General features: G+C 40.7%; 1 protein-coding gene across 3 annotated transcripts in view; it reads left to right on the top strand.

Annotated features, from left to right (window-relative positions):
- The window catches only part of LOC133541069 (thyroid hormone receptor alpha), a 303323-nt gene that overhangs the window by 178090 nt on the left and 99770 nt on the right, over positions 1–25463 (top strand). For all 3 annotated transcript variants that reach the window (XM_061884148.1, XM_061884146.1, XM_061884147.1), the window contains one exon: positions 6495–6701. In XM_061884148.1, coding sequence (XP_061740132.1) covers positions 6646–6701 — 56 coding nt within the window. In that variant the 5' untranslated portion in view covers positions 6495–6645. The remainder of the gene's footprint in view (positions 1–6494; positions 6702–25463) is intronic.

Genomic DNA, 25463 nt, shown 5'->3' with positions numbered 1-25463 from the left:
AACCCTGTGATTTCCCTACCGTCACTTGCTAAGAATGTCTGAAACAAATATAGCATACGTCTGAATTACATTTTTTTTTTGTCTCACTATAATCCGATTAGTTAGTCAAACATTTCATATCAGTGTTTTCTTCTTTACATAGACAACGTATCTGACTTTCAATTGACAGTGTCAGCATCTCATGGGAAACATGATAATGCCAGACGTAAACAGTACCGCAGTTCTGTAACCAGGTCCCCTCAGGTCACACCCTACATAATAATGGCACCTGTATTGTGGATGCCCTGGTGCCCCCATCAGGAAGATATATAAGATGCTTTATTTTTCTTTGCACTTAAAAAGTACGAGATTTGTTTACAGTCAGCCTCTCTAAGAGACAGAAATACAATATGACAGGGGGTACAGGACAGGAAGCTGGTGGGTGTCTGCCCTGTAAAAGACGGGAAAAAGAAAAACTGGAGGAGGGCGATAAAAAAAAAAAGCCACTCCCAAACTTGAGGCACAGTGTGGGACTAGGAAAAAATTCGACAAACATAAGGACTTATGAGCACACGTTAGGACAGTGTTTTTTAACCACTGTGCCGCGGCATACTAGTGTGCCGTGAGATATTGTGTGGTGGGCCATGGGAGATGATGTAATTTCACCTAATTTGGGTAAAAATATTTTTTGCAAACCAGTAAGTATAATCCGCAAATATTGTGCCGTGTGCGTGCTGCCTAGAGCTCGGCAGAGTAACCGTGTAATAATTAATAATAATAATAATAATAATAATAATAATAATGACCTACTCAGTGGCCTAGTGGTTAGAGTGTCTGCCCTGAGATCGGTAGGTTGGGAGTTCAAACCCCGGCCGAGTCATACCAAAGACTAAAAAAATGGGACCCATTACCTCCCTGCTTGGCGCTCAAAATCAAGGGTTGGAATTGGGGGTTAAATCACCAAAAAAATAATCCCGGGCGTGGCCACCGCTGCTGCTCACTGCTCCCCTCACCTCCCAGGGGGTGATCAAAGGTGATGGGTCAAATGCAGAGAATAATTTTGCCACACCTCATGTGTTTGTGTGTGACTATCATTGGTACTTTAACTGCAACTTTAATACTCTTCCATACCGTTAGGTGGCAGCAGGTAGCTAATTGCTTTGTGGATGTCGGGAACATGGTTTGTCGTGATCACAATATGCAGATGACAGCAGGAGGCAGGGTGAAGGTAAAAAGCTATCTAATGCTTAAACCCAAAAATAAACAAAAGGCGAGTGGCGCTAAGAAAAGGCATTGAAGCTTAGGGAAGGCTATGCAGAACGAAACTAAAACTGAACTGGCTGCAAAGTAAACAAAAACAGAATGCTGGACGACAGCAAAGACTTAAAGCGTGTGGAGCAGCAGACGGCGTCCACAAAGTACATCCGTACATGACATGACAATCAACACCAAAATAGGAGACGCTACACACAGGAAAACAGCAAAAAAAATCTAAATAAGTCAGGGCGTGATGTGACAGGTTGTGACAGTACACATACTTTGAGACAAGAGCTATAGTGATGCTTGCTTGGTTATGGTTTGAATTTATATCCAACAAGTGCGAGAGTTACTTTTTACTGTCAATATCGGCTGCCGAGTTTAATTTTTTTATGTTTTCTGCTAGTGGTGTGCCTGGGGATTTTTCCAATGAAAAAAAATGTGCCTTGGTTCAAAAAAGGTTGAAAAACACTGCATTAGGAAATACAACTCAAGACTTGCAATGGGTGCGGGTTGTTACAGGGCAGGCCGCTTCGTACCTGCGTGCCGCACTGGGAGGTAAAGGCATGTGGGTGTGTGCGTGTTTGTGTAGTGTACGTGGATGCGCCTGTGTCCATGAGCCTGAGACGCCGCTTCGTCTGGCGTCACTGTCTTGGCGCCTCATTCCGCCGAATATCATCGTGATAACACTTCAGGTTGCTATGAAGACGAGCGGGATATTAGCGCAAACAAAAATCACAATCAACAGGTGTCCGTCAAGGAAGGGGGAAAAATGCAAAAAACTCATGGAGGAATATTTCCAGCATTACCTTACCCGAATTGGGTGCCAAACATTAGATTAGGATGTTTGGGTTAGGGTGTGTTCATATTTCCAATGCCTGTCTACTGTAATTGTTCATTCCTGGCCCCTCAAATTGATCATAATTTCGCCTTGCAGAGCAGAAAGCTTCTTTGAGATGTTATCCAGTTTGCGATTTAGTTCAGAAATCACCACAGTCTTGAGTGCCTACAGCCCTGCCCAATCATGACCGGCAGGATCTAGGTGCTTGAACGGCTGCGCATGTCTTCCGAAATTGTCGATACACTAAGGCAACGCTCAATCCAATCAGCAGATGACAGGTTATCTTAGTTTTGAATAGGTAGATAAATTCAATATCCTCAAAGAAAAGAAAAGAATCCCCAGGCATACGACCATCCACTTCTCCCACGTGTCCATCGTCTATCCAGAAGCAAATGTTCCATCAGGATAAGCAAGCTTCTCATAAAGAAAATCTTGTTAACTGTGTGGAGACTCTAGTTTATTATTTTCATGTTTTTGATTTGGATAATAGCAAGGGGACAGGCTCTCCAAGAACAGTTGAGAAAAATAAGCCAACACAGGGGAAAGGAGACGTCTGCCTTCGTTCAGAGCAGTGATTTTCAAACTGTGGTACGAACTCTATCTCGTGGTATGCCAAATATGTGATTCATTATTCAAGTACAGTGTTTTATGTTCCTACATTCAAACACAGTGTTACTGTTCGAACTATGTGTAATGTTACAGTGGCTAACATTTTTAAATATACTTGAGCACCGTATTTTTCGGATTATAAATCGGATTATAAAATTATAAATGCATAATAAAGAAGGAAAAAAAACATATACGTCACTGAAGTATAAGTCACATTTTTGGGGGAAATTTATTTGATAAAATCAAACACCAACAATACACATTTGAAAGGCAATTTAAAATAAATAAAGAATAGTGAACAACAGGCTGAATAAGTGTACATTATATGACGCATAAATAACCTTCGGAGAACGTGGCTGGTATGTTAACGTAACATATTATGGTAAGAGTCATTCAAATAACTAGAACATATAGAACATGCTATACGTTTACCAAACAATCTGTCACTCCTAATCGCTAAATCGGATTAAATCTTCTGAACAACTCTGCCAACTCCAAAGGTATGCGCCGGTTCCTCTTGTCGTTTTCTGCTGCATATTTCACTACATCCAGTTTGTAATCTGCAGTACATGATTTCCTTTTCGGTCCAATTTTTGATCAGCCCTTCTCAGTTTTTATAAATTACCGCCAACGATGAAATGATCCATTTTAATAGCTACGACAGTAGCATACAGCAGCTAGCATTCCATGACCCACAATGCACTTCTGCCATGACTCTTCCCCCGCCGAATTCTAATTGGTTGACGTGTATGTGACGATTGCTGAAGTGTGTGTGACGCTTGCTGACACTTTCTTCGTCTCTTCCGCAAATAAGATAAATAATATTATTTGATATTTTACGGTTATGTGTTAATAATTTCACACATAATTCGCTCCGGAGTATATGTCGCACCCCCAGCCAAACTATGAAAAAAACTGCGACTTATAATCTGAAAAATATAGTAATAGAACCTCTGCCTTGTTTTCAATGAATACTTAGGCGAACTATGCTACTGTGTTGTAATGTTGGTCATTATGGTCGTACTTGGAGAGCCAAGTGTTCTCTGAGGTGAATATTGTTGGAGGACCACTGCTTTAGAGCAAGCAAGAAAACCTTTCCGGGAGTTGTTGACATTAGAATCTCAATAAAAGAGCTTGATGCGAAATGTCAATGCAAGTCCCAGGTGGACATTTCAGTACCAATTGTGCAGCCTTGTAAGTCCGTCTTTGGCGTGTGTGACCCCCCCCCCCCAAAAAAACAGTGTTATTTTCGTGTTGCGACGACACGAAAGACTGTCGTTTGATTGAAGAATCTGACTTGTGGGAAGCACATTTGCTAATGACAGAAACTGCCTGTTTTTGACACAATATTGTTTGTATGACAACACCAAATCAATGTATTAATAATGCTTAACCCTAACAACTCAACATGTGTGTAGAATATGTCCCGTTCCTAGGTATGATTAATAACATGTTAACATAAAAGCATAAAACATTAATAACTTCGGCTGTAGTAGTTAGACCAAAAGTGTTTTCAACACCAACAGATGGAACAAGTTTGGGAAGATGTTGACATAGTTGGGGATCTAGTTATGATTAATAACATTTTAATTACACATTAATAACATTAAACCACAACACGTTCGTAACTTAAGAACTGTAATAGTTAGACAAAGTGTTTGCTGAAAAAATACATAGAAAACATTTGGGGAGATTTTGACATAGTTGGGGATCTAGTTATGATTAATAGCGCGTTTGTTACATGTCGATAACCATAAAATGTTAAAAACTTACAAATTATAACAGTTAGACCAAAAGTCTTTGCAGCACCAACAAATAGAACAAGTTTGGGGAGTTTTTGATGGTTGGGGATCTAGTTATGATTAATAGCGCGTTCGTTACATGTTGATAACGTAACACCATACAATTTTAATAACTTCCAAACTATAATAGTTAGACCAAAAGTGTTCGCAGTACAAACAAATGGAACAAGACTGGAAAGTGTTTGACATAGTTGGGATCTAGTTATGATTAATAACATAAAACCATGAAATGTTAACTTAAACTGTAATAGTTAGACCAAAAGTGTTTGCAGTGCCAACATATGGAACAAGTTTGGAAAGATTCTGACATAGTTGGATCTAGTTTTGATTAATAACATGTTAATTACATGTAAATAAAACCATAAAATGTTAATAACTTAAAAACTTTAATCGTTAGACCAAAAGTGTTTGCAGCACCAACAATTGGAGCATGTTTGTGAAGATTGTGACATAGTTGGGGCTTTAGTTATGATTATTAACATGTTAATAACCTAAAAATAACCTAAAATGTTAATAACCTAAAAACTATAACAGTTAGACCAAAAGTGGTTGTAGCACGAACAAATGGAATTAGTTTGGGAAGATTTGGACGTAATTGGGGATTAAGTTATGATTAATAAAACATTTGTTACACATTCATCACATAAAACCATAAAATGCTACTAACTTAAACTGTAATACTTAGACCAAAGGCGTTTGCAGCACAAACAAATGGAACACGTTTGGAAAGATTTTAACGTAGTGGATCTAGTTTTGATTAATAACATGTTCATTACATGTTAATAACGTAAAACCTTAAAATGTCAACTTAAAAACTATATAATAGTTAGACCAAAAGTGGTTGCAGCACAAACAATTACAACAAGTTAGGGTAGACTTTGACATAGTTTGGGGCTCTAGTTATGATGTTTATGTTAATTACATAAAACCAGAAAATGTTAACTTAAAAACTATATCATAGATAGACCAAAAGTGGTTGCAGCACAAACAAATATAACAAGTTAGGGTGGATTTTGACATAGTTTGGTGCTCTAGTTATGATTAATAACATGTTAATTGCATGTTAAAAACATAAAATCATAAAATGTTAATAACTTGAACTATAGTAATTACACCAAAAGTGTTTGCCACACCAACAAATGGAACAAGTTTGGGAATAGTCTGGGGATCTAGTTATGATTAACAGCATGGTTTTTACATGTTAATAGCATACAACCTTAACATGTTAACTTAAAAACTTTGAAACTTGTGATTTAGAGCTTAATACATAAATATTGATTGATTGGTAAAAACTGTAATAGTTAGACCAAAAGTGTTTGCAGCACAGACAATAGAACAAGTTTGGGGATATTTTGACATTACATGTTAATTACGTATTAATAACATAAAACCATAAAATGTTAATAACTTAAAAACTATAATAGTTACACCTAAACTGTTTGCAGCACCAACAAATGAAACAAGTTTGGAAACATTTTGACATAGTTGGGATCTGGTTATGATTAATAACGCGTTTATTAAATGTTATTAACATAAAACGTTAACTTAACAACTATAAAAAATAGACAAAAGGGGGTGGGCAGGTCTTGTTATGATTAATAGCGTGTTAATTACACGTTAATAACAAACCAGAGGTGTTAATCACTTAAAAACTATTAGTAGACCAAAAACATTGTGTAGCGCAAAATGACTGGGACTGAATTGGGGAGACTTGGACCAAGTATGTGTGTGTTGGCGGGGCGGGGGTCATTTTAAGACTGATGAGGAGTTTCAAATCTGCCCGTCGAGTTGAAAGCATCATTATGCTTCGCCACGTATTATACCGTGTTCGCCAGTTAATGGTTGTCTGTAGTGCAGACAGAACCTCTGCGGCACTCTAACAAATCATTTCTTCCCAGACGTGGTCAAATGAACACACTGCACTGACCACATTAATGCAACCTTGTAGGATATCTCCCATTTAAAATCCTCGCATCTCTCCTTTTCCCATCCTGCTTTGGCTTCAGCTGCTGTTGGGCCCACCATGCTCCTACAAGCCCACGGCTTCAACCATTCCCCGGTGGCTGCCTATTGAGGGATCCGCGGGCCAATCCTGAACGGGCTGGCAAGGTCGGCCTCATTGTCCTGTGATTGGCTGCTGGATGGGACTGAGGCTGAATGGAGCCAGCGTCCAAGAAGAAGAATAGCAACTCGTCAGAGAAAGATGAGAAAGGGTGAGTGCGTCTTTGCAACGTAAAACCAACTCTTCTACACGACTGCCACCAACGACCTTGCCAAAGTGTCCAATGGGCACATGACCTGGGATGTCATCACCACAGGCGACCAATGATGAACTTTACTTTCATGTTAATACAAACCCCGTTTTCATATGAGTTGGGAAATTGTGTTGGATGTAAATATAAACGGAATACAATGATTTGCAAATCCTTTTCAACCCATATTCAAATGAATGCACTACAAAGACAACCTCCTCTCTGAGCTGCCATCTTATCGTGGTAGAGGAGTTCTGCGTGTCCCAATGATCCTAGAAGCTATGTTTTCCGGGGGATTTAAGCTCCCTGGTAGGGTCTCTCAAGGCAAACTGGTCCTAGGTGAGGGATCAGACAAAGAGCAGCTCGAAGACCTCTATGAAAAGTAAAAATAAAGGACCCAGATTTCCCTCGCCCGGATGCGGGTCACCGGGGCCCCCCCTTTGGAGCCAGGCCCGGAGATGGGGCATGATGGCGAGCGCCTGGTGGCCGGGCCTGTTCCCATAGGGCCCGGTCGGGCACAGCCCGAAGAGGCGACGTGGATCCCCCCTCCAATGGGCTCACCACCAATAGCAGGGGCCACAGAGGTCGGGTGCGATGTGAGTTGGGCGGCAGCCGAAGGCAGGGCACTTGGCGGTCCGATTCTCGGCTACATAAGCTAGCTCTTGGGACGTGGACCGTCACCTCACTGGGGGGGAAGGAGCCTGAGCTAGTGCGCGAAGTAGAGAAATTCCGTCTGGATGTAGTCGGACTCACTTCGATGCACAGCAAGGGCTCTGGAACCACTTCTCTTGAAAGGGGATGGACCCTCTTGCACTCTGGCATGGCCGGCAGTGAGAGGCGACGGGCTGGGGTGGCAATTCTTGTTGCCACCCCCCGCCTCAAAGCCTGCACATTGGAGTTCAATCAAGTGGACGAAAGGGTAGCCTCCCTCCGCCTTCGGGTGGGGAGACGGGTCCTGACTGTTGTTTGTGCTTACGCACCAAACAGCAGTTCAGAGTACCCACCCTTTTTGGGTAAACTCGAGGGAGTACTGGAGAGCACTCCCTTGGGTGATTTCTTTGTCCTACTGGGGGACTTCAACGCTCATGTTGGCAACGACAGTGAAACCTGGAGAGGCGTGATTGGGAAGAATGGCCGCCCGGATCTGAACCCGAGTGGTCTTTTGCTATTGGACTTTTGTGCTCGTCAGATTGTCCATATCAATCACCATGTTCAAACATAAGGGTGTCCATATGTGCACTTGGCACCAGGACACCTTAGACAGTTGTTCCATGATCCACTCTGTAGTTGTGTCATCGAAATTTGCGGCCTCATGTTTTGGACACTCGGGTGAAGAGAGGGGCGGAGCTTTCTACCGATCACCGCATGGTGGTGAGTTGGCTGCGATGGTGGGGGAGGATGCCGGACAGACCTGGCAGGCCCAAATGCATTGTGAGGGTCTGCTGGGAATGTCTGGCAGAGTCTCCTGTCAGAGAGAGTTTCAATTCCCTTTGAACATGTCACGAGGGAGGTGCGAGACATTGAGTCCGAGTGGACCATGTTCCGCACCTCTATTGTCGAAGAGGCTGATTGGAGCTGCGGGCGCAAGGTAGTTGGTGCCTGTCGAGGCGGTAATCCTAGAACCCGTTGGTGGACACCAGCGGTGAGGGATGCCGTCAAGCTGAAGGAGTCCTATCGGGTTCTTTTGGCTCATAGGACTCCGGAGGCAGTGGACAGGTACCGACAGGCCAAGCGGTGTGCAGCTTCAGCGGTCGCGGAGGCAAAAACTCAGATATGGGAGGAGTTCAGGGAAGCTATGGAAAACGACTTCCGGACGGCTTTGAAGCGATTCTGGACCACCATCCGCCGCCTCAGGAAGGGGAAGCAGTGCACTGTCAACACCATGTATGGTGCGGATGGTGTTCTGCGGACCTCAACTGCGGATGTTGTGGATAGGTGGAAGAAATACTTCGAAGACCTCCTCAATCCCACCAACACGTCTTCCTATGAGGAAACAGTGCCTGGGGAATCTGTGGTGGGCTCTCTTATTACTGGGGCTAAGGTTGCTGAGGTAGTTAAAATGCTCCTCGGTGGCAAGGCCCCAGGGGTGGATGAGATCTGCCCAGAGTTCCTTAAGGCTCTGAATGCTGTGGGGCTGTCTTGGTTGACAAGACTCTGCAGCATCGCATGGACATTGGGGGTGGTACCTCTGGAATGACAAACCAGGGTGGTGGTCCCTCTCTTTAAGAAGGGGGGCCAGAGGGTGTGTTCCAATTATCGTGGGATCACACTCCTCAGCCTTCCCGGTAAGGTTTATTCAGGTGTACTGGAGAGGAGGCTACGCCGGATAGTCGAACCTCGGATTCAGGAGGAAAAGTGTGGTTTTCGTGCTGGTCGTGGAACTGTGGACCAGCTCTATACTCTCGGCAGGGTTCTTGAGGGTGCATGGGAGTTTTCCCAACCAGTTTACATGTGCTTTGTGGACTTGGGGAAGGAATTCGACCATGTCCCTCAGGAAGTCCTGTGGGGAGTGCTCAGAGAGTATGGGGTATCGGATTGCCTAATTGTGGCGGTTCGCTCCCTGTACTATCAGTGTCAGAGCTTGGTCCGCCAGTAAGTCGGACACGTTTCCAGTGAGAGTTGGACTCCGCCAAGGCGGCCCTTTGTCACCAATTCTGTTCATAACTTTTATGGACATCATTTTTTAGGCGCAGTCAAGGCGTTTAGGGGTTCTGGTTTGGTGGCCGCAGGATTAGGTCTCTGCTTTTTGCAGATGATGTGGTCCTGATGGTTTCATCTGGCCTGGATCATCAGCTCTCACTGGATCGGTTCGCGGCCGAGTGTGAAGCGACTGGAATGTGAATCAGCACCTCCAAGTCCGAGTCCATGGTTCTCTCCCGGAAAAGGGTAGAGTGCCATCTCCGGGTTGGGGAGGAGACCCTACCCCAAGTGGAGGAGTTCAAGTACCTAAGAGTCTTGTTCACTAGTGGGGGAAGAGTGGATCGTGAGATCGACAGGCAAATCGTTGCGGCGTCTTCAGTAATGTGGATGTTGTACCGATCCGTTGTGGTGAAGAAGGAGCTGAGCCGGAAGGCAAAGCTCTCAATTTACCGGTCGATCTACGTTCCCATCCTCACTTATGGTCATGAGCTTTGGGTCATGACCGAAAGGATAAGATCACGGGTACAAGCGGCTAAAATGAGTTGCCTCCGCCGTGTGGCGGGGCTCTCCCTTAGTGATAGGGTGAAAAGCTCTGTCATCCGGGAGGAACTCAAAGTAAAGCCGCTGCTCCTCCACATCGACAGGAGCCAGATGAGGTGGTTCGGGCATCTGGTCAGGATGGGAGGTGTTTAGGGCACGTCCAACCGGTAGGAAGCTGCGGGGGAAGATCCAGGACACATTGGGAAGACTATGTCTCCCGGCTGGCTTGGGAACGCCTCGGGATCCCCCGGGAAGAGCTAGACGAAGTTGTTGGGGAGAGGGAAGTCTGGGCTTCTCTGCTTAGGCTGCTGCCCCCGCGATCCGACCTCGGATAAGCGGAAGAGGATGGATGGATGGATGGATGGCTAGAAAGACAAGATATTTGATGTTCAAACTCATAAACTTTTTTGGGGAAATAATAATTAACTTATAATTTCATGTCTGTCACACGTGCCAAAGTAGTTGGGAAAGGGCATGTTCACCACTGTGTTACATCACATTTTCTTTTAACAACACTCAATAAACGTTTGGGAACTGAGGAAACTAATTGTTGAAGCTTTGAAAGTGGAATTATTTCCCGTTCTTGTTTTATGTAGAGCTTCAGTCGTTCAACAGTCCGGGGTCTCCACTGTCGTATTTTACGCTTCATAATGTGCCACACATTTTCGATGGGAGACAGTCCTGGACTGCATGCGGGCCAGGAAAGTACCCGCACTCTTTTTTTACGAAACCACGCTTTTGCAACACATGCTGAATGTCGGTAGGCATTGTCTTGCTGAAATAAGCAGGGGCGTCCATGAAAAACACGGCGCTTAGATGGCAGCATACAGTATGTTGTTCCAAAACCTGTATGTACTTTTCAGCATTAATGGTGCCTTCACAAATGTGTAAGTTACTCATGCCTTGGGCACTAAATATGTTGTCTTTGTAGCATATTCAACTGAATATGGGTTGAAAATGATTTGCAAATCATTGTATTCCGTTTATATTTACATCTAACACAATTTCCCAACTCATATGGAAACGGGGTTTGTATATATATGTGGCATGGATAAAATGAGAGTGTATTTAGGACAGGTAAAGTTAAAGGCCAGCTGAGCGTTCGCTGTCTGTCCTCTTGCACATGTTCGCCCACACACACACACACACACACACACACACACACACACACACACACACACACACACTTCCTCTGCCTTCAATGCCTCATTTCACAAATTGAGTGCCTGAGTTCAAAGGCATCCAGAACAGTCGAGAGCACAAAAACAAAACAAGAAGCATTCCACTTTATTATCCAGTATATTAGAGTTAAAGAAGGGATTCGGTCACATTGATGAATTATAGATACCGTATTTTCCGGTCTTTAGAGCGCACCTGTATATTAGCCACTCTCATTAAATTATAAGGAAAGAAAAATATATATATTATTCGCACCGGACTAAAGGCCGCATATATATAAATGCAAAATTAGTTATGTAGACAGAAAGATTATGTAAATGTTTATTTACATACATTAATTGCTTCAAAACTGTGTCTGTAACACGGCAGTAAAACGGCTGATCAAACAAAACAGAAGTCATCGCAATGGACACACTAGGTAGCTCTCCAATCAGCGAAACAGACTCTATAGCTCCATGATGACGTTTTGGTGAGATTACCGCGGGATTTGTGACACTGAAACAATAATGGGTCATACTTGTACAGCTCTATTCTACCTCCAAGGTACCTAAAAGCGCTTTGACACTATTTTCACATTCACCGATTCACACACACATTCACACACTCATGGCGGGAGCTGCCATGCAAAGACCTAACCACGACCCATCAGGAGCAAGGGTGAAATGTCTTGCTCAAGGACACGGACGTGACGAAGTTGGTAGAGGGTGGGGATTAAACCAGGAACCCTCAGGTTGCTGACACTGCCACTCAACCGCGCCACGCCGTCCCTGTGAAAAAAATTAAATAAAAAATTGCCATTGTAATTTAATACTAACACAGACACATGTAAACTGCCATCCATCCATTTACTACCGCTTGTCCCTTTCGGGGTCGCGGGGAGGACATGCAAACTCTACACAGAAAGATCCCGAGCCCGGGATTGAACTCAGGACCTTTTGTATTGTGAGGCATATGCACTAACCTAGAGTTAGCATTATTGCTAACAACGCGAGCTTGATTACATTACCATAGCACGTACAAATATCAGAGTTTTTATTCAATCAGAATTCAGCTAGCTTATGTTGCCATGCTGTACGAAATCAGCCCGGGGCCTTGAGAATCAGCGATGCGGGCGCCCGTTCACTTACAGTGAACGGGCACATACAGTTGATAGGTAAATAAATAAATAAATGATAAATGGGTTGTACTTGTATAGCGCTTTTCTACCTTCAAGATACTCAAAGCGCTTTGACACTACTTCCACATTTACCCATTCACACACACATTCACACACTGATGGAGGGAGCTGCCATGCAAGGCACCAACCAGCACCCATCAGGAGCAAGGGTGAAGTGTCTTGCTCAGGACACAACGGACGTGACGAGGTTGGTACTAGGTGGGATTTGAACCAGGGACGCTCGGGTTGCGCACGGCCACTCTCCCACTGCGCCACGCCGTCCCTAGGTAATTGCGATAGCCACTCAGATCACGAGTTGTTCTCAGTAAGGCCTTGAACGTGACATTTATGCGTCTTGTGATTGGATACAGATGCATATCAGTCCGTTAGCGGATGAATTTGAGAAAACATACAGTTGATAGACAGTTGCGATAGCCTATCAGATCACAAGTTGTTGACATTAACGAGATTGTGATTGGATACTCACTTATCCAAAGTAAGTATCCAATTAAAAGTTGCGATTTAGCCGGAAGTGTTGACCCACAAAGAAGGACAACAAAACGTCGATTAGGTGGCAGATATATATTTGCGAGGCCATTTTCAAGAAGGATATTCAAAGAGAAACTACGTCTTGTGAGACGATGTCAGCCAACCCCGTAAGCTAGCACAGCTGTTCCGGCGATGAAATGGGGAAATGCTCACCATTTCCACTCGAATCAACCGCCTATGAGGAGTACCAATGGCTTATGCGGCGTCGAATGGGTGCAACAAATTGTGAGTTCAAATATTTTATTTCTTTATTTTTTCACGTTCAATAAGTTCTTTTGAAATTTGTATTTTGACATTACCACATAAGATATGTTTTAATTGCTGATGCAAGTTTATTGATTTTTAAATGCGCCAGAAAACAACCTGTTTTGTACACTTTTGAGTTGGTTCAATGCCCAGTAGGGCTGGGCGATATGGCCTTTTTTAATACCTCTATATTTTGCCTTGGCCTTGAATGAACACTTGATACGTATAATCAAAGCAGTATGATGATTCTATGTGTCTACATTAAAACATTCTTGTTCATACTGCATAAATATATGCTCATTTTAAACTTTCATGCAGAGAGGGAAATCACAACTAAGTCAACTGACCAAAACTGTATTTATTAAACAGTTATTAAGCAGTGGCACAAATGTTCATGTCATTTCAAAACAGAAAGTGTAAGATTGTCAGAGACATTTTAAGTGTCGAATAAAAATTAGCTGCATAGTAGAAAATCAAATAGTATTCGTCCATCGCTATGTGGTAGGTTACTACGGACTAGGGCTGGGCGGTATTGGCTTTTATTAATATCGCGATATTTTTATGTTGTATTGCGATGTACGATATATATTACGATATTTTGCCTTGGCCTTAAATGAACACTTGATGCATATAATCACAGCACTACATTAAAACATTCTTCTTCATACTGCAATCATATATGCTGCTTTTAAACTTTCATGCTGAGAGGGAAATCACAACTAAGTCAATTGACCAAAACTGTATTAAATAAATACTCTTCATTCTCTCACGAGTGACTTTCTAAATGAAAGAACAAATTAATAGTATTGCTACCTTTTTGTAGTAAAACTTCTGCTGCATACTTCGCATTGATTGATTGATTCTTTTATTAGTAGATTGCACAGTACAGTAAATATTCCGTACAATTTACCACTAAATAGTAACATCCGAATAAGTTTTTCAACTTGTTTAATCACGTTAATCAATTCATGGTACAAATATACACTATCAGCATAATACAGTCATCACACAGGTTAATCATCATAGTATATACATTGAACAGCATATTGCTGTTGTCTGCTGAATATCTTCCCACTTGAAGCCAAACCACCGCCAGATGATGGATCCCCTGCTCTTTATGTTGGGCATTTATTGTTCTTCCTCCATTTGTGATAAGTTTTGCACCATTTCTCTCTCTCTGATCGGCGAGAGCTATGACGCTAGACTCGCGAGAGTATGTGATGTATGTAAGAAGGCGGGCTTGTTTTCCGTATCTGTGAGAATGACAGACGAGGAGGACCGAGAAACGCCTGTTGTGTGATGCACGCAGCTAAAAGCCACCAGACCTGCCTCAGCTAACGTTAGCATGGCGAGATCGTGTGACACTACATGCGCGACAGTATGTGACGTATGTAAAAAGGCGGGCTTGTTTTACGTCTCTGTGAGAAGGACAGACGAGAAGGAGTGAGACACGCCAGTAATGTAATGCACGCAGCTTAAAGCAACGGTGTGAGAACATATAATCGAATATTATGATATAGTCATTTTCTATATCGCACAGAGACAAACCTGCGATATATCGTATATATCGATATATCGCCCAGCCCTACTACGGACGTTATTAAATTCTGTTGTTGACTATTTTTTTCATACGGTGTTGATCTGGAAATGTTTGCCTCGGCATTTTGATGGTATGGGCGTGTGGTACCGAATGGAGATGTTGACATGTGGAGTAAGCACTCTTCATTCTCTAGCAGGTGATGTTTAAAATGATGCTACATATTAGCAGTAATATTACTTTTGGTAGCAACGCTTTTGGCCCACACTTGACAAATTACGGTTGTCTGTTCGACATATTCCCACTTGAAGCCAAACCACTCCCAGACGATGGACCCCCTGCTGTTTTTCTTGGGATATACTTCTTCCTTCATTCACACCTTCTTTCTCTCGTATTATCACTTGTAGGGCTCTGCTAGCATTACAGTTAACGTTACCCATGCCGCTAACTCTCAGTTCCGCGAGGGCGTATACATATGTGACGTATCGCGTGACAGTATGTTACGTATGTAAGAAGGTGCGCTTGCTTGTCCGTGAGAAAGAGAGATAGGAAAGAGCGAGAAAGCCTGTAATGTAATTCCCGCAGCTAAAAGCAACTGCGTGAGAACGTATACTCTAATATCACGATATACGGTAGTCAATTTCTATATCACACAGACAAACCCGCGATGTATCGTGTATATCGATATATCGCCCAGCCCTAATGCCCAGTAAATGTGTTTCTGTATAGTTTTTCTCCAGCAATGGTTATTTGGTTACATAAATAATGGTAATTTGAGAGGTAATTATTGAAGTCAGACATCACTGACGGCCTAGGTGGGAAACGTATGGCCCGCCACTGGCTAGTTATCAAGACTAGATAGTTTTCCCAATCTTTTTTGAGTCAAGGCACATATTTTACATGGAAAATATCTCACCGGCATACCACCAACACACATTTTCAGACTTATTAAATAAAATTGGATCATTTATTGGCCAACTAAAGCGCACTAATATGGCACAGCACAGTGGTTGGGAATCACTGATTAAATCTGCGGCTGCAGTTTTTATGGACCCGCAAAAAATGGCATTGGACACAATCTAAATGAAGTAAAAAGCTAGTTAAACAGTGTGTGAGGATAGAGGGACAGAGGGTAGCGAGAAATAAATAATAGCAATGTTCAGAAGGAGAAGGATAGCAGAGCCAAATTAATTCTAGACCTGGCCCACAGTGAGTATTTAATAGCAATATCACACACTACTTCAACGGTTAATTTGTATACTTTGTACACACCATCTGCTTGTCTTGTTTCTTCAACTGGCTCATGTTAGTACATTGAGTCCTTTACTTAATCCATTCCATAGTTTAATCCCACATACAGATACACGAAAAGCTTTTAAATGGTTCAGTTTTTTTTTTCGTAAAACTGTTTGTTCCTTCTCCTGTGGTACTGTTGCACATTTCTGAGCTGCCCATTATTTGCTTTGTACAAGATGTTTGTGGTTCGAAAATGTACGCCTTCATTTTATTTTAATAATTGAGGATTGATAAACATGGAATTTGTATGTTCTCTATATCCCGCCTTCCGTATCATTCTGACTGATCTTGTTTGCAATTCTGTGAGTGAATCAAGTGTACTTTGGCAGGTGTTGTCCCATGTCTGCACACAGTAACTCAGGTATGGCAACACTAAGTATAAAGTGACTATTGGGTCAGGAATGAGTATTCAATATTGAACTATTGCCTGACGCTTTATGTTGTGTGTACCTGATGTGTTTTTTCCTGAGCGGTCATCTGCAAATAGTATTAACTGTAGGTCTTTTGTGCTTGTACAAATGATGTTGCTTTGTATATTGAATACTTTTGGAACGAGTACGGGCCCCGGTGGACACCACAAGCAATATCTAAGCCAGGCCTGGGAAATTATTTTGACTCGAGGGCCACATTTAGAGAAAAAAAAATGTTTTTAGGAACACTAATACAAAACCTCACAATAATGTCCGATTGAATGCTAAAAATGTTACGACAGACCACTTTAAAAAACTTAATGGAATTTTACATTTTTCTATGAAGGATAAAACACTGAATATTGACAAAATATGAACGTCACACCCCCTTTCGATCAACATATTTTACAATCAAGTGAAACGCAACAAAAATGCAACAATCAGTGAAATATGAACGCGAAGGGTACAAAAAAACCCCACCAACAATCTGATATATCTGGTATATCACTGAGCTTTAGAACTTTGTTGTGAAAATCTCCTACCGGGTCTGTGGAAACACTTCCCACCCACACTGCTTGGTGGCTCGTCTGAGCTGCTGTGACGCAGATTACCATAGTAACTAATTCGATGACCGTAGTAACTAATTAGATTACCATAGTAACTAGTTAGATGACCATAGTATTTGGCATATCATCCATAAGCGCAGATTCCAACCATTGAAATACTTTGTACAGTTGAAGACTTACGGTCATTAGAAAACATCACTGCACATCATAATGGCAGCTACAGTTGCCATCTTAAAGGTGCAAAAAAAAAAAATTGGGAATGTCCGGCGGGCCAGATTGAAAAGCTTAACGGGCCACATGTGGCCCCCGGGCCTTAATTTGCCCCGGTCTGATCTAAGCCCTCTGATGTGCATTCGCCTATATTGTGTTTCTCTCTCTCTACCCAACTGGTCAAGACCCCACAAAGCCTAGGTTCTGTCTGAGGTTTCTTCCTACATTGGACTTTTTCCTTGCCTCTTTTGCCAAGTGTCCATGTGCTTGTTCATGTGGGGTTCATTTGTTGTATCTTTCTTTTCTTTTTTTTGGAATGCCATTTTGAATATTCCGCTTTTAATATCTTCGGCAATTTCCTCAGATTGTACGTCACTGGAGTAACGCTTCTGCACTCTGACCACCTTATTAGGTCAAATATTTGAAATAAATGTGCTGTTTAACATTCACAATCCCTATGTAAGACACGAACACACATGCTCGGTTTTTTGTATACAATGAAAATCGTGAATAAATAGCTAACAATTAAGTCAACAGGTGGAGGGTCCTCTATTGCGGCCGTTATACCCTCTGAAAAACATCCAGAAACAGCTAACAATACTCCATTTAAATGTTGAGATGTCCGATAATGGCTTTTTTGCCGATATTCCGATATTGTCCAACTTTTAATTACCGATTCCGATATCAACAGATACCGATATATACAGAATTAACACATTATAATGCCTAATTTTGTTGTGATGCCCCGCTGGATGCAATTAAACAACGTAACAAGGTTTTCCAAAATAAATGAACTCAGGTTATGGAAAAAATGCCAACATGGCATTTTTTTGGTGTATATTGTGCTGCAAAGGGTTCTGGGTATTTGTTCTGTTGTGTTTATGTTGGGTTACGGTGCGTATCTTCTCCCGAAATGTTTGTCATTCTTGTTTGGTGTGGGTTCACAGTGTGGCGCATATTTGTAACAGTGTTAAAGTTGTTTATACGGCCACCCTCAGTGTGACCTGTATGGCTGTTGACCAAGTATGCCAGAAGCTTACCTGGCCCGGACATGGAAAGGATTGACAGATTGATGGCTCTTTCTGCTTCTGCTTCCTCTCAAACTTGCTAAAAGTAAAGTCTATGTTCTAATTCATGCATGTCTCATCTCATCTCATGGTAGTAGACAAATGTGGCCATGGACCGACAGGCCAGTCTACTTTCACATCCCGCCAGATGGCCAGAAATATATTTTTTTTAACTGGGTTGCAAATAAATCAACATCCAAACGGGATTATGTGAGTGTCCTTTTGGTCTGCATCCCAGCTAGAGTAAAAGTTTTATGGTAAGTGTTTGTTTTTGTGGTTAGGATGAAGCTACATTCGTTTAGCACTCGGCTTCTAAAATGTATTGCTCCTAAAACTTATTGCTCATCCTCTTTGTATTCAGGCTCAAAAATATTGGGTTCTGGATCATACTTTTTTCCCAAAGTAGTCGTTGGCCCTTTTTTTTTTTTTTTTTTTTTTTTTTTTTACACATAAACATACCGGAAATACATACATGTTGAGTACACAAGGAGGACTATTGCTCATCCTCTTGGTGTTCAGGCTCTAAAATATAAGGATCCGGTTCATAATTTTTTCCCAAAGTAATCGCTGTTGGCTTTTTTTTTTTTTTTGTTAACACATAAACATACCCAAAATTCGTACATGTTGAGTACACAAAGAAGACTATTGCTCATCCTCTTTGTGTTCAGGCTCAAAAATATTGGGTTGTGGTTCATATTTTTTTCTCAAAGTTATCGTGATTGGCTCTTTTTATTTTTATTTATTTATTTTTTTCACATAAACATACCGGAAATTCATACATGTTGAGTACACAAAGAGGACTATTGCTCATCCTCTTTGTGTTCAGGCTCTAAAATATAAGGTTCGGGTTCATAATTTTTTCCCAAAGTAATCGGTGTTGGCTTTTGTTTTTTTTTGTTTTTTCAACACATAAACATATCCAAAATTCGTACATGTTGAGTACACAAAGAAGACTATTGCTCATCCTCCTTGTGTTCAGGCTCAAAAATATTGGGTTGTGGTTCATGTTTATTTTTCACAGTAATCATTGTTGGTTCTTTTTTTTTTTCTTTCTTTTTTTTTTTTTTTTTACACATAAACATACCGGAAATTGGTACCTGTTGTGTACACAAAGAGGATTATTCCTCATCCTCTTTGTGTTCGGCCTAACAAATATAAGGTCCTGGTTCATAATTTTTTCCCAAAGTAATTGTTGTTGGCTCTTTTTTTTTTTTTTTACACATAAACATACTGGAAATTGGTACCTATTGTGTACACAAAGAGGACTATTGCTCATCCTCTTTGTGTTCGGGCTCAAAAACATAAGGTTCCGATTCATATTTTTTTCCCAAAGTAATTGTTGTTAGCTCTTTTTTTTTTAATTTTTTTTACACATAAAAATACCGGAAATTGTTATCTGTTGAGTACACAAAGAGGACTATTGCTTATGCTCTTTGTGTTCGGTCTCAAAATTATTGGGTTCTGGATCATAATTTTTCCCAAAGTAGTCATTGTTGGCTCTTTTTTTTTTTTTTTTTTTTACACATAAACATACCGGAAATTGGTACCTGTTGTGTACACAAAGAGGATTATTTTGCATCTTTTTATTCAGGCTGAAAAATATTGGGTTCTGGTTCATAATTTTTTCCAAAGTAATCGTTGTTGGTTCTTTTTAAAAAAAAATTATTTTACACATAAACGTACCGGAAATTGGTACTTGTTGAGTGCACAAAAAGGACTATTGCTCATCCTCTTTGTATTCGGGCTCAAAAATATAAGGTTTCGGTTCATATTTTATCCCCAAAGTAATCATTGTTGGCTCTTTTTGTTTTGTTTTTTACACATAAACATACCAGAAATAGCTACCTGTTGAGTGCTGATATGGATTCCCAGGTGGTACCGTATCAGTTCAAAGGTGAAAAACACTCATATCTTTCCCTATCTTTGAGCATGGGGTTAGTCTGTACAGTAAACTGCATGAAGATGACTCAGGTTACGTCGTGCTTATCTCCAACCGTGCATTGCTAGTTATTTCTATGAAAATACATGCTGCCAATGCAATGCATGTATATAGGAGGGCAGCCACCTATTACCATGGACACCGCTGCTGTGTAGCGCGTTTAATGAAGCACTTTGCAAAAGTAGCTTCTACCACCGGGAGGTAATTGGACTTTGGCGGAGGTCTCAGTGGATCGAGGGTGTGCGCGCTATTTGCGTGCGAGAGTTTTGCTCTGTGATCAGACAGGTTTGCAATGGTATGCTTCGGCATACATACTTTTTGTTGTGCCAGCAGTAATGACTGTGTGAGAACTGCTATAGGTAGGATACGGTATTTGTGCACATATTTGCATGCACGCATGTGGGTGTGTGGATTAGAAAGACGAGAAAGCGGTGAGGGCAGATGGAGTAACCGAGATCAGGGGACAGCTCAGGCGTCTCAATATGTGACGACAGCAGGGGATAGTTGTGTTGTTTGTGCGCATGTGCGTGTTTATCACGGTGTCATTGAGCACGCACGTGTTCTTGCGAGTGCTGCCTCATGCCCCGGACTCTACCCTTCGGGATTTCTCCGTCTCAGAACATTGTGGGTGCTCTCTCCTTGCTTTCTGACACACACACACACACACACACACACACACACACACACACACACACACACACACACACACACACACACACACACACACAGATGCAGCACCAGTGTGCAGTAGAATAAATAGGCTGTGTATGTGTGTTGTTGTTCCACAGGCGATTTGTAAGATATTACACCAAATTAAAATCTGAATTCTCTTGCTAGCATTTGTCACCTGGTCTGTATACAACACAGCAGCAAGGAACATTAGGGATGGCCTGATACCCAACTCCAGATCTTGAATGTAAACAAAAGTGGGCGGAACCATGCACTATATCAGTGGTTCTCAAATGGGGGTACGCGTACCCCTGGGGGTACTTGAAGGTATGCCAAGGGGTACGTGAGATTTTTTTAAAATATTCTAAAAACAGCAACAATTCAAAACTCCTTTATAAATATATTTATTGAATAATACTTCAACAAAATATTTAGTGTTGAGAGCTAGATTTTTTGTGGACATGTTCCATAAATATTGATGTTAAAGATTTCTTTTTCTGTGAAGAAATGTTTAGAATTAAGTTCATGAATCCAGATGGATCTCTATTACAATCCCCAAAGAGGGCACTTTAAGTTGATGATTACTTCTATGTGTAGAAATCTTTATTTATAATTGAATCACTTGTTTATTTTTCAACAAGTTTTTAGTTATTTTTATATCTTTTTTTCCAAATAGTTCAAGAAAGACCACTACAAATGAGCAATAATTTGCACTCTTATACAATTTAATAAAAACAGAAACTGATAACATAGTGCTGTATTTTACTTCTTTATCTCTTTTTTTCAACCAAAAATGCTTTGCTCTGATTAGGGGGTACTTGAATTAAAAAAATGTTCACAGGGGGTACATCACTGAAAAAAGGTTGAGAACCACTGCACTATATGGTCAATACTACAGTGTAAGGTTGTACAGTATACGGGTACTAGTATAGTATCGTGGTGCCACTGAATCGAAAACGGTACTGTACTGTTTGAAAAGTACCGGTTCGCCATTTATTTTTAATTTTTCTACAAGCATGACAGTGCATTGTCATCACGTCGTGACATTGCTGGTTTTACGAGCGGACGAGCATGTTTGGCAGCGCACAATCACGGAATACTTACAAGCAGACACAGTGTGTAGACAGAAAAGGGAAACAGAAGCATTTTGGTCTAAAAATTAAAGATAAAGGTGAAATTATAACACTGAAAACGCCCTCAGGAAGAGGTACTTTAAAACATGGCTAGCTAGCTAGCAGCTAACGTCCATCTGCAATCGGCAGTGTTTTAGCTACTTCTGAATCACTAATCCTCGTCTCCATGGCGACAAAGTGAGTTTCTTACAAGTATCATCCCTGCAGGACGAGGAATAGCTAAACATGTTTCACTACACATCGTAGGAGGATACGATAGCTCAAAATGTAAACAAATGCCATAAGTGGATCGACACTTGACATCCACTGTAATGATACCAAGTACAATAGCATATTTCATCGATACTACTATGATTACATCAATATTTTTACCGTGAAATTCATATTATATTCATAAACTCAGGAAATATGTCCCTGGTCACATGAGGACTTTGAATATGACCAATGTATAATAATCCTGTAACTTTTAGGTATCGGATCGATCCCAAGATGTGTGGTATCCTCCAAAAGTGTCTAAACAACAGAAGAATAAGTGATTATTACATTTGAACAGAAGTGTAGATAGAACAAGTTCAAAGAGAAAATAAGTAGATATTAACAGTAAAAGAACAAGTAGATTAATAATCCATGTTTACAGCTTTTCCTTTATAATTTTGACAAAATAATAGAATGATAAATGACACAATATGTTACTGTATACGACAGCAGACAAATTAGGAGCCTTTGTTTGCTTACTTACTACTAAAAGACAAGTTGTCTTGTATGTTCACTATTTTTTTTGAGGACAAAATTGTTCTTCGATTGCAATAAGAAACATGATTAATGTACCGTAAGATTTTTTGTTAAAATAAAGCCAATAATGCCATTTTTTGTGGTCCCCTTTTCTTAGAAAAATATCGAAATAAATTTTAGTACCGATACCGGTACCGAAATATTGGTATTGGGACATCTCTGCTACAGTGTTATGATACGCTTCTTTATAAAATTATATTGTGTCCTTTAAATCCAGGAAATACCATAATTTCCAGACTATATGCCACACCCACTACATCAGGGGTGGGCATTACGTCGATCGCGATCGACTGGTCGATCTCGGAGGGTGTGTCAGTCGATCTCAAGCCAGGCATTAAAAAATATACATAAAAATGAGAAAAAGAGAAACACATTTTATTTCTAGAGACTCCGTACCTACTGTCAAAACTCCAAAGACCGACTGCACAGTTCCTGTCTTCACCATAAAAGACCTGTTTCATCCTGCCTGTGCTAACAAAATAAGAGTCTCAGAAAGCTAGCGTGCACAAGCTAGCAAGCTACGGAGTTTGATGCCAATGTATTTCTCCCCCGCCCTCAGCGACCGCTTTCTCACTTGCTTGCCCACCCGCACACTCACTGACGTCACTCACCTGCTGCCAGACATTAAAGGGCCACACACATATGCTACTCTCATAACAAAGTGTTTAAAAACGAGTATGCAAGTTGGAAAAATGAGATGCCAAATCCAACCACTTTCATGTGGTATTGGACACAAAGGAGGACTTTTTTTTTCCTCCATTTGAAAATGCGGACGTTATCAGCACCACGGTCTAATTCCAATCAATGCAAGTCATCAGAATCAAATACACCAACTTATATTCTTGTCTTCATGAAAGAAAGGAATTTATGTGTGTTAAACATGCGTGTATTATCATTAACCACCATTAACTTGTTAACAAAAATGTCTCTTTCATAAATAAATAAATATAAATTATAAATAGGAATGATGTAGATCTCCTCGACTTGGTCAATTAAAAAGTAGCTCACCTGCAGAAAAAGTGTGAGCGCCCCTGCACTACATTTTAGAAAAAAAACAACACATTTTTTTTTCATATAATAGCTGCACCAGACAATAAGCCGCCAATGCTTACCAGTACGTTCTAAAATGAGATATTTACATAGAAAGATTATGTAAATGTTTATTGACATACCTAAATTGTTTCCAAATGGTGCCTGTAACACTGCAGCAAAGCAGATGATCAATGATAATTTTTATTCATCCTTCATGAAGTGATTAACATTTTTCTCTTTTTTTAGTAAGGTTCAAGGTGTTTATCCGGATTATTCTTCCTTGTACTTTGTAAACACTTTGAGTTTAAACCGTTTCTTAAAGTGGATCATTTTAGTACATTGTTTGATTTCTTCGCTTATTCCATTCCATATTTTAGCCATTAACAAAAAATAAAATCTATAGATTAGCTGCACTTTTGTATAAGCCGCAGGGTTTAAAGCATGGGAAAAATAGTCTGTAGAATACGGTAAGTCACTGGAAACAGGAAAGCCTAAAGAGTAAAAACAAAAGGATTTTAATTAGTAACCATAGTAGAAACTTGTTTAAATATTTAATTGATGTTGTCTGTCTATCTGTGTTAGCCCTGTAATGAGGTGGCGACTTGTCCAGGGTGTACACTGCCTTCCGCCTGAATGCAGTTGAGATAGGCTCAAGCACCCCAGCGACCCCGAACGGGAAAAGCAGTAGAAAATGGATGGATATTGTTACATTGCCATCCTGTGTTTTTGTTTGATTATCAAAAATGGAATCATTCAATGATCTTACATATATGAAGTATCAGTATAAACAATTCAATTCAATTTGTAACTACTTGGTATTAGATTGCTACACAAATTTGTAGTATTGTTGTGGCTGAAAACTGTATCGCAATACAAGTTACACCATAAAAACAACAACCAGAGATTTTGCAGTCAAAAATTGGTAGCTCAGTCAACATAATTTTTACGCAAAACACAGTAGTAGTAATTTATAGTAAAATGTATTGTAATTTTTTATTAATTTGATGGTATTTTGCTATAAAGTTAAGTATTTTTATTTAGACAAAAACATGTTTTGAAAGTATGATAATATACTGTAATATTTGTTGCAATAATGTTTACTATTAAAGTTTAAAAGGTATGCAATTTCAAGCAGTGCATATATATTGTCTGTCAAAATGAAAAAAATTCCATTAAATTTGATTGAAATATATGAAGTATTTTCTGGACACATCATTTCCAGGTGTTTGTGGGCCAGATAAAATGATGTCGCGGGACAGATCTGGCCCCCGTGCCTTGAGTTTGACACCTGTGATCTGATCATTTAGATATTGTTTAAATACCTATACAATACTCGTTATCGATAGTATCGACATATGGATCAACCCTACTTTACATAGCAGCTTTAGGGGTTAGCTTTGTGTGTCGTCCTGCTTTGTGTGACCGTGTGTGCGGCATCCTTAGCCATTCCCTTTCCTCTGGTCCTCCAGTGATAATGGTACTTGGAAGAAACATACTTTATTTTTCCGCCATGGTGGTGAGGACTGGTATTTTAGATGCGACTTTGCAGCTTGCCCTCAAACTTGAGCCGGTCTTCTGGCAAGACGCGCAGCGCACTCTCCTGAAATTCTTGCAACTCCTGCATGTGTCTTAGGAGGAATATGGTTGTAGGTTATATATAACTATATATATTATGTAACATGTATATGAGTATAGAAATATGCATCACTTAATAATATTTAGACATGTAAACACTGAGACATAACTGCGGTAAAGGTCGACT

This window comes from Nerophis ophidion, linkage group LG23, assembly GCF_033978795.1.
Source record: "Nerophis ophidion isolate RoL-2023_Sa linkage group LG23, RoL_Noph_v1.0, whole genome shotgun sequence".
Lineage (NCBI taxonomy): Eukaryota > Metazoa > Chordata > Actinopteri > Syngnathiformes > Syngnathidae > Nerophis > Nerophis ophidion.
The sequence above is the reverse complement of the archived record's forward strand: the minus strand, read 5'-3'. Positions and strand labels throughout refer to the sequence as shown.